At 37.2% G+C, this 10,529-nt stretch overlaps 2 protein-coding genes across 3 annotated transcripts; one reads left to right on the top strand and one right to left on the bottom strand.

Annotated features, from left to right (window-relative positions):
- Nucleotides 1–373: 373 nt before the first annotated feature.
- LOC125212126 (probable dolichyl pyrophosphate Man9GlcNAc2 alpha-1,3-glucosyltransferase) lies at nt 374–4,612 on the bottom strand. The gene is made up of 6 exons (XM_048112200.1): nt 4,200–4,612; nt 3,766–3,949; nt 3,554–3,661; nt 2,532–2,693; nt 1,110–1,362; nt 374–1,020 (listed from the first exon to the last, which is right to left on the bottom strand). The coding sequence occupies exons 1-6, from the start codon at nt 4,598–4,600 to the stop codon at nt 581–583; spliced, it is 1,548 nt and encodes a 515-aa protein (XP_047968157.1). The 5' UTR covers nt 4,601–4,612; the 3' UTR covers nt 374–580.
- Nucleotides 4,613–5,799: 1,187 nt separating this feature from the next.
- Nucleotides 5,800–10,104, top strand: LOC125200767 (ubiquitin receptor RAD23d-like). 2 transcript variants are annotated; one of them, XM_048098528.1, is made up of 12 exons: nt 5,801–6,008; nt 6,792–6,953; nt 7,242–7,292; nt 8,181–8,254; nt 8,332–8,373; nt 8,473–8,647; nt 8,845–8,985; nt 9,065–9,130; nt 9,208–9,255; nt 9,345–9,454; nt 9,550–9,628; nt 9,832–10,104. In XM_048098528.1, the coding sequence occupies exons 1-12, from the start codon at nt 5,943–5,945 to the stop codon at nt 9,946–9,948; spliced, it is 1,131 nt and encodes a 376-aa protein (XP_047954485.1). In that variant the 5' UTR covers nt 5,801–5,942; the 3' UTR covers nt 9,949–10,104. The 2 variants fall into 2 exon arrangements, with proteins under 2 accessions (XP_047954486.1, XP_047954485.1); XM_048098529.1 differs by lacking the exon at nt 7,242–7,292 and having other exon boundaries at nt 5,800–6,008.
- Nucleotides 10,105–10,529: the final 425 nt, after the last annotated feature.

Raw genomic sequence — 10,529 nt, 5'->3', positions numbered from 1 at the left:
ACTTAATGACTAATTTAGAGAATATATTATGGCTAATTGAATGATGATAGTTTAGGAAAGCGTCCCATGATATTAATAGCTAATTTAGGAAAACATCCCCTAGAAAAAAATGTGTCTTATATCAAGTTAATGTATATATCAAAAATCCAATTCTATTTAAGATTCTATCACATGTCACAAAAATTCCAAACAAACAATTAATCAAGCCCATATGGAAATGATGTCTCGCGTTTCATGTTCAAAAGCAAGGATAATTACTTTCACACTCGGCCAGCTGAGCAGGCGTAAGTGAACTACTAAGAAGCATGAGATAAAATAACAATGCCGAATGCATGAGATAGGCAAAGTGTATGAGGAAAAACTAAATCAGACAGACTCAAGAAAAGAGTGTTTTTAGCTTCTGATCAATATCTATTCGATACAATGTGATCTGATGTGTGTGTGGTATGTTAGCCTAAGCTGTTAAATCATCATTAATGGTACAGATACAGCTAAACTAGTATATGGCCTCAAGCAGAAAAGGTTTCGAATATCTGAGCTCAAAATGTGCTTGCAGTCTAATACATCTTCCTAAAGAAAATCAGAGCCTCTTCTTTTTGGTATCCGCCTCACTTGAAATCTTAGATGGTGCCCACTGTTTTAGATTTATATATATCAAAATCAATACAAACTGAGAGAAACATAAGCTCATAATCACAGCTTCAAAGAGAAAAGGATATTTTTCTGGAGGGGTAACTGTTATGTAGACGATATGAATGACAAGAGAGCAAGCAGATGCAAACAATTTCAGAATAACTGGAATGGAGCTGGACACTCCTGCATCTTTCCTGACACCGGGCGCATGGTAGAGTAGGACAAAAAGACCATACATAGCAGCATATGGAACTACCAAATTGTCACGCTTCAAAAGAGGGAACATGGAGAGCAAGGCAGAGTGTATGAACCACTGGAAGACAAAAGGTTCTTCCACAACCAAGAAGCTTGCAGGCAGAAGTGGAAGCAGGATGGATTTCTCATGTACTGTAATATTGAACCGTCAATTACAGATTAGATTAGATTCAATGCAGGAACCGGTCATGGACTAAGCATGAGCTGCCTGTTAGACATACCTTGGAATGAGAATAGGTAAAATGAGAATGAGCAGTTTAGCAAACTGTGCAGAAAACCACGTTTGGTTGGTGACCAAACAAGCTGGATCATGGAAGGAAGACATGTGGAAACAGTTGCAACAAGACTGAGAAGTTTCAGTGATTGTGTTGTAAACAATCTCTTCCATTTCACGGCAACTGAAGTCGTGCACCAAAAGTTTGCAACATAATCCTCGTATATACCTCTCTCAAATGGAGCTAATCGAGAAAGAACCTGTTACAAGCAACAATTTCCATGTGTCACCTATATGTGCAAGTATTTGTCGAGACTTGAGTAGTATTAGCAAAAACAGTCATTATGATAAATTTGCAGTGTATGATAAGTTGATAGCCATAAAGTGGCACGTGCATTATAATACAACCACAAATGACATGAACATTATGGCACAACAAAAAAAATGACCTTTTTATCAAAATTCAAGATGCATTTCTAATAAAACAATGTAGATATAGGACTTTAACATAGAGTCCCCATGCTATTTCCTATTATGGATGCAACAGGCCTTATAATGGACAAGATGACAATCTGCAGGTGGCAGTGTTCAGTCCTGGCAGTTTCACAGGAATACATATCATGTCCCGCTAGATCTTAGAAACAGAAAATGTCATTGCATAATTTCCAGTCTCTTGATCCCTGAACTAATGCATTTAATAGAACCCATGTCTATGCACTGATAGAGAAGAGACAGCAGAGAGAGAGAGAGAGTGTGTGTGTGTGTGTGTGTTCCGACATTGGGGTAACCTGGATCAGTCCTCAAGGGTGTGTTTGACGTGGCATAGTAAAAATCCTACTATCAATATGCTAAAGTAAAATGCATTCTATGAGAACTTGGTTGACATGAAACAAATAACTATATTTGATTGTCAATTCTATGAAAGAAAAATATAGTTTCAGACATGTGGTCTCTATGACTGAGATTTCCTTTTGTCTATGCTGCACTGCACATATCGATTAACAATTAAGAAACTCTGTAGATTCAAAGATATGTGAGTCATGTGACATAATTTATGCATTTTCTTCAGTAGATTATAAACTCAAGTTTTTGCATATCAAATCCTTCATATACGTCTCCATCTAAAAACTTAGCACTGTCTTACACCTATTATATATGTTAATGCAGCATTGCAGCATCTAACAAACTAAAACAAGAATATATCTTTGTTGCATGCAATCATCTACAGAAGCCACGACAAAAAACAATTCAATTCACTCCCAAAAAAATCTTAACAAATGCAGTGTGATCCCGATCAATAACACTTGAACGCAGCAAGTATATGTGCTCACATACTTCAAGAAGTGTACTTAGTTCTAAACTCAGCATTACACAAGTAGAGCTTAAGGACAGGAGAGGACAGAAGGCAAATCAAAATACAGCGACATACCTCCAAAAATGCATCCACTGAATTAAGGTATGGACACCAGATTAGAGCAAAGGTCCCAACAACCACCAAACCTAGTTTTAAAACCTCAACTATTGGACGCTGGCGCCTCAAGCACTTGCCCAAAAGATAAGCAAAAAAGGCAGGCGCATAATACGCACTCATCTGAAAGTCCAAAAAGTAAGGAAAAGGTTAGAAAGCTCGGAACGTATAGCACTAACAAAATGGGTTGTGTACAAATTTTACGTTAAGAAATTTCTCTGACAGATATCACGATCCAAGTAGTTTAATCTCCAGTTTCTAAAAATTTTATACAGCCCATTCCATGAGATCTGTAACTGGTTCCAGATAGTGACTTGCGATATATCAAAGACAGATGAATCCATATAATCAAATTGACCTCTACTTTACCATTCAAGAAAGGTTACAATACAAAAACTGAAAACAGTAACAAACTAATAATATACACAAAAATACTTTTGGGTTATGTTGTTGTATGAGATATACTTGCAATTCAGCTGAGAATGAAGGATGGGAAGTTTGGTTGTGGGCCTGTGGCTACCATCTTGGTGACTGAGCCAGAAATGGCCAAATTAGAGCAGCAGTAACAGTGGTTGTACCTTAGGCAAAGGTAAAAGGTGGCACTGTGTATCAATATGCCTATACTACCTGCGACCTGCTATTAACATTTTATAAGTTTTAAGACGTGTCATTGACGGTTGACCAGGGAATATCATTTACAAAATAACTAGTTTTGATTGGGAAATTCACCAACCACAAGAATAAACACTGAAGCTAGATTCAGAGGCATAGGGTTCAAAGGATGGATTATGTACTAAGACATACTTGCTTCAGTTAAACATATCAAATGGAATTAATTAAGCTCTAGCAACTATATTGGGGAAGTTTTACAAAATTGGAGCCCTCACTATACAACATAATTTTTCACACTGTTTCTCAAACAAGATCCAAAAAGAAATATAAATGACAATAATTACTATTATGTCTTGAGGAGAAAAGTGCACCTGTTTGTGATTAAGAGCAAGGCAAAATAGCATGGAGCCAACAAGGTCTCTATTTGACAAAATTGCCGCAACAGCTGCAGTAGTTAGCCCCAAACTAATACAATTGTACTGCAAATGAGAAACAACAGAAACAGCAAACGACAGGTATGAGAAGGGGGCATTAGCACATTAGAAGTGGGGCAACAACATTGTTCTTGCATTTCATGGTATACCTGAAAATGGCCATGATCAATCAAAATGAGACACGGATTCAACAGAATCATCAAAATGTGCCAAGCCTTACTGCTCTTTTTGTCATCAGGATTCCCAGAGTAATACACAGTTACAAAATAAAGCACTGCAGGAAAGAATATCATCAAATCAGACATCAGAACCGTCCACCTCATCAACAGCTTCCTACATAAAAGCATCACGAATGTTAAAATCAGTGAATTCCATATTTTTTTCTTATAGCACTAAGGAATCAATGGAAACATATCCTAATTTCAAATTTAGCTCGTATCAATCTCCATTTCAGCTAGAAGTGAGCATACAAGCTTTAGAGTTCATTATAGTGCCTCTAGAAACTCCAATCACAATCCTCACAAAGCATAAATGCTGGCAACAAAGCATAATCAAAAGCTTCAAACTCAAATAATCAGCATACCCAATGTAGGATTCGTATCCGTGAGAGCTCGAAAGAGCCACCGATGGTGGATCGAAGAACCTCAGCAAAATGCCATGGAAGTAACTCTGGTAAGCAGTGAGAGGGGGGTAATCGAGTCCCCAATATTTGAGATCATTGACGGTGCTGTTGCGGTACCAGTCCTTAGGTGGAAGATTGATGGTAATCTCCATCCAGTGGCGCTGCGCCTCGTAATCGCCGAAGATCGGCGGCGTGTTGGCGCCGGAATAGGGGTGGAGTGCGACGGCGAGGCGAATGAAGACGGCGAAGAGGGCTATGAAGAGGAAGCATGACTTTGAAGTTTGGGAGGTGATGAATGACCAGATTTCGGGTTCGGATATCGTTTGAGGCGAGTTGTTACTCTTCTTCTTTCCGATCGCCATTCTTGTTTTGCAGCAAAATGTTTTGGGATTTAGTCTAGTGTTTTTTGTATTTGTAATCTCACTATTTAATTAAAATAATCTTTTACTAGTACACTCTGTCCTAAAAAAAGTAATTATTTTAAACGGCATGAAAATTAAAAGTTAATGCACAGTTAAAGCAAGAAAGGTAGATAGAATAATGTTCGTGAATATTGAGATTTACGTTATTATTAATGTTTAATAGTGGGTTCTAGTGATATAAGTTGTAAATGAATTGATGTATATAAGAGTGATGAATTTGAGAAGATTTTTTATAAATAAAAATGACATAACTTTATGGCATGGACTAAAAAAGAAAATGTCCTTAATATATTTTAGTAGTACTGTATTTTTATTTAAAGCTTAACTCTAATCTGTCACAACACTATTGAGCAAATGGTGAGACAAAACTTTTGGTTTTTTTGGATGGTGTTGAACAATTTTTTCACAAAGTGTCAACACGTAAAATATTTCCATGTTTATGAACATGAGCATCTTTGTAAGATCATTGCTCGGTAGGAAGTGGATCTCAAATAGGAAGTGAACTTTCATATGAGCTCGTCACCAAAATAGATTGGGATGAATCAAGGGTTTTGGACCCAAACTCTATTCCAAACAAACTGTGTGACTGTTATTGTCAGCTTGGATTATATTATTAAAATTGAAAGGACTATGACTGAGATTATCTAGATTCATTACCATTTATTTTTGAAATAATAAAACAAGAATGTATACGCTGAAATTAATATGTGAGGGCATGTGATGTTTATAGAATAAGATAATTAATAAAGTAGTTGTTGTTGGACATAACGAATACATTATGGATGGCTCGCGTGTCAAGCCGCTCCACAATGTGCGTTACGGATTCCGGCTGACCCCTCCCTCTAACGGCAATGCGATTGTACTTGTCAAGTACTCCATTCTTAGGCACATAGATGATAGATCAATGCCAAGCATTTACCAAGTACTACATATTTTTCACATCCATTATTTCGATCTCAATTTATTTGTTGCCAAATTATAGGCAAATATTGATAAAGGAAACATACAACCTAAAAACGCATTACCAAAACTAATTGACACGTGTCTATTACTAATTGGTGCAGGTGTGCCGGCTAATAACCATGCTGTTATAGCCAACATAACCGAGCTATATAAACGGCGCGATAGGCAGCAGTTTGCAATTTATTTTGTGTGATCTGCGTCTCGTTTTTTTGGATTTTTAAAAAATTCATCGATCAGCTCGTACCTCGCCGCCGGCCACCGGAGATCGGAGGCGCATTCTCCGACGCGCATCCGGACGTAGAGTCAGAGAACCAGAACGATGAAGATTTTCGTTAAAACTCTCAAAGGCTCGCAGTTCGCGATCGAAGTGAAACCTAACGACTCCGTATGTATATCCTTTCCGCTTTCTCTCACTATGTACCGGTGTCGACCGCCTAATTGTATACATGTGCGCGGAATGTGTTGGATTTCCAATTAGTTAGTGTTCTATTCTATGTGGCTGGAGAGTGGCTAGGGTTTTCGAATGCTACTATTGTTTTTCGGTTTTGTTGATTGTGATTTGTTTTAATAAAATGTTGTTGTCATTGAAGTAGCAGTAGCAGCGTGTTTCTGTGTATGCTTCTTTATTGATCCTAGAACAAGGCGAGTATATTTTCCCTTACATAGGAGCAAGCTGGAAATTGTTTCAATTATGAATTTAGATAAATTGAGGAGGTTGTGGATGCTTAGGTCATTAAATTGTGCAGCAATGTGTGAAACTTTGCACTTGTTATAGAAGATTGTTGCACCAAATTCCTGAAACATTATTTAACTCTTGTAGTTGCGCAAAATATTCATATGTAAAGAATTATGCATTTTAGGATAAATTTGAAAATGCTCATTCCTCACTCTTTAAATGGAGAGATTAATGTGGACGTCTAATATTGGATTAGAACAAAGCTGTTGCTGTTTGCTCTCGGCCTTTATTTACTCAAATTTAGAGCAGATTTTTGTAATGCAATTGGTATGCAAGCCTGTTTCTATGTTGGTGTTTTTTCTTAGTAGATATTTTTTTACAAAGAAGTAATGGAGACAAATCAATAAGTTACTGTATCCATCTTTGTTGATTCTTTTTAATTGAAAAAATTGTAGTTCAAGTCGTGTTACTGTTTATCTTGATTATTTTCAGGTGGCAGATGTGAAGAAAAACATTGAAACAGTTCAGGGCTCTGCTGTCTACCCCGCAGCTCAGCAGATGCTTATCTACCAAGGGAAAGTTCTTAAGGATGAAACGACAGTAGAGCATAATGAAGTTGCTGAGGGAAGTTTTGTTGTGATTATGTTGTCCAAGGTAATTTTTTATCCTGTCTTCTGGAGAAGATCCCCGTTGCAATTTGCAATTACTTGCTATATCTCATTTCATCTTGAGTGAGGGTTTTATATATCACGGGTGATTTGCAAAAATGATAAAACATTAAGATGTGGCTCACTAAACAATGAGAGCGAATATTTGCATTGCCCCAAGGAAAGTTGTGTCCAGGAGCCAACATATTACATTACGAGATGACCTAGCATTGGTGAAAAGTATTGTAGAACATATTTGAATATATTTCTGATTGTATATGCACAATTTTGATAGAACAAGAGTTCGCAGTGTGGATCATCTGCATCTGCTGCCCCATCGAATACAGTGAGCCACAATCTCTCTCTCTCCACCTCCCTCGTTTTGCATATGTTTTTGGTTTCTTTTTTGTGCTAGTGGCTCAGATATGCTATATATAAGATGTTTATGTAAATACGCGTTTAAAATGCTGATTTTAGTACTACTTGATTTGTAAGGGTTAGATATGCCTCTAGTATCTACTCCAAGGTACAAAAACTGATGCCGATAAGGTATTGATTTAGATAAATTTTCATATATGCTTATAATATTCGTTTGTTAGGTTTATGTCTCAGATTGAGTAATTTAAGCTTTAATATATTCGGCAATTGCATGCTCTATAATGTCAATTACAAAACTAACAAGCCAACCTATTACTATTATATTAGTCAAAAGACACCTTGAGAAGGGCATGATGTGACTGTTGGTCAACATTAAACTAGTAGACTTAATTATACATCAATCATTTTATTTAACTTTTATCGGTTGTCTTAGCCTAAGTAAAATTAGCACGTTTGCTCAATGATTTTGTTCATGAATAATTAAACGAAAAGCTGAAATGCATGAATTGTGCATATGTGGCTTTTGAATTAAAGCTTTTTTTTTACTCCCTCCGTCCCAAGGTATTAGACCAACTTTCCCTTTTGGGATGTCCCAACATATTAGACTCATTTCCTTTTTTAGCAAAAAGCATCTATCTTATTTTATTCTCCACCTACTTTTTTCTCTCTTCTCTCCTCTACTTTTTTCCCTCTCTCATACTTTACTCTCTCCACTTTAACTATTTAAATATCAATTCCTTAAATCATGTGCCCAAAAGAAGTGAGTCTAATACTCCGGGATGGAGGGAGTACTAGTTTTGCTGAAAATTGTTCATGAATGATTGCTTTTGGTTGATAATTCTGTTTATTTGTGTAGGTGCAACCTGCAAGTGGCACTCCATCAGCACAACCAGTTGCAGCAGCGTCTGCAGATCCATCTACTCTTGCACCGTGAGTTCATCTTGGTCCTTCGGTTTTGGCTAAATGAGTAATTTCTTATCTTATAAGTTCTTTTCCTGCATTTGTAGCCAACAATCAGAACCTGAATCTGCTTCTGTTCCTGCACCTGCGTGAGTACATCTAATCCGTTCATTATGCAGTATTAACTTTTCCGGTTGTTTTGATTGCCCTCAATTTTTCTGAGATTACTTGTTTGTTCAATCAATCAGCTCAGTAGGCGACTATGATCAAGCGGCATCCAATCTTGTAGCTGGAACTAACTTGGAGGGTACTGTTCAGCAGATACTAGATATGGGTGGAGGAAGCTGGGACCGAGATACTGTTATCCGTGCACTACGGGCTGCATATAATAATCCAGAGCGAGCTGTTGAATACCTCTATTCTGTGAGTCTCTTCCTGAAATTCTTGGACTCCTGATAAATTTTGATTTTATCTTTAGTGGTTCCATTGACAAGAGTTGAAAACTTATTAATTATTAAAAAGTGGGAAAATAAAATCTACTTATTGGATGCAGCTGATTCTTTTTACTCACACTCGTTTAATAGAATCGTTATGATAACCCAATAATAATCCAATCTCAGGGTATTCCAGAGCAAGCAGAAGTTGCTCTTGTTGCGCAACCTCCTGCTGGTGCCCAGCCTGTGGTAACTTCAATCTATGATACACAACCAGCTGTACCATCCGGTGGACCAAATGCTAATCCTTTAGATCTTTTCCCACAGGTACATATACAACTTGATTATAAATTTCTTTATTAAAAAAATAAATCGAAGGACAACTGTAATTGTTTCTCTGGGTTAGGGTCTCCCAACAATGGGCTCAAATGCAGGTGCTGGAAGCTTGGATTTTCTTCGCAATAGTCAACAGGTTTGAAACATTGTTTTCTATTAGTTGCGATGTTTGTTCGGTATGGATTTCATGTAATTAATTCATTCTCCTCTCAGTTCCAAACCCTGCGAGCTGTTGTGCAGGCCAATCCTCAAATCTTGCAGGTACTAATTTGTCTTTTTAGTTAGTATCTGCAACTTTTAGGTGTCACTGGGAATGTTTTCTTGAGATTGTTTCATTCTTTTGTCTGTAGCCTATGCTTCAAGAGCTGGGAAAGCAAAACCCTCAGCTGGTTCGGTTGATTCAGGAACATCAGGCTGACTTCCTACAGCTAATAAATGAACCTGTTGAGGAGGGGGAAGGGTGAGAAGCTGAATATTAACCATATCATATTCCACTGTCTCTTTAATTTCCCTCTGAAAATACTTTTTGACCGTCGAGCTTTGTGATGTCTGTAGGAACATATTAGGGCAACTTGCTGATGCAATGCCACAGGCTGTAACTGTTACACCAGAAGAGGGTGAAGCAATTGCACGTGTAAGTTCTTCCATCCTAAATAGCTGATTTCTGTGTTTTATCATCTCACCACTCAGTTAAGGCCTTCACGTGTCTAGTTGATCTCTCATTATGATTACTGATATGTCGATCTCCGTACCTAAGATCATCTTCTATCCCCAATAGTTCATTCAATACATGCTAACTTAACTTAAGTTTATATATGCTGGTTTGTTGGCTTGTAGCTCGAGGCAATGGGTTTTGATCGTGCATTGGTAGTGGATGTATTCTTTGCCTGCAACAAAAATGAGGAGCTTGCGGCCAACTACCTATTAGACCACATGCACGAGTTTGATGACTGAAATTTTGTTGATGTCTTCTTATGTACAATGTTTTTGTCTTCTTGCTAGCTCGTCGGTATTCATATATTCCCCGGACAAGATATATTTTTGGAGCATTTGTCCCAATTCTCTGTTGCCTTTTACTGCCTAATCAAACGACTTCGCCATTCATTTCTAGTAACTGAAGCAATTTAATCTTCTCGCATTGAATTCAACTGCCAGATTGTCGACTGATTTACCTGCTGTGCTAAAATAATACTAGGAATTACTAATATTTTTGTAGTACTGTAAATGTTGTTTATATACATCTATGAAAATTTGTAGTACAATTTTATTTTCCGCCCGTCCGCAATAATCACTCCACAAGTGAGATCCTAGCCAATGTACCATTCATTTGTTTAAAATTCGTGTTGCCGAAAATGAAAAGTGGAATGGATGCAGCTTTAAATTTGTTTCATTGTAATGCAGCTTTAAATTGAATCCATAATTTGCAAATGTGAATATTAGAAAACTACTATAATTTGATTCCAAGTAAAACAGAGACTTTGCTGACAGTGGAGCTCTCAAGTAAAAGTCAAGCTAACATCTGGCAAACACACACA

This window comes from Salvia hispanica, chromosome 1 (assembly GCF_023119035.1).
Source record: "Salvia hispanica cultivar TCC Black 2014 chromosome 1, UniMelb_Shisp_WGS_1.0, whole genome shotgun sequence".
NCBI lineage: Eukaryota > Viridiplantae > Streptophyta > Magnoliopsida > Lamiales > Lamiaceae > Salvia > Salvia hispanica.
Note: the sequence above shows the minus strand (reverse complement) of the source record. Positions and strands in the feature narration are given on the sequence as shown.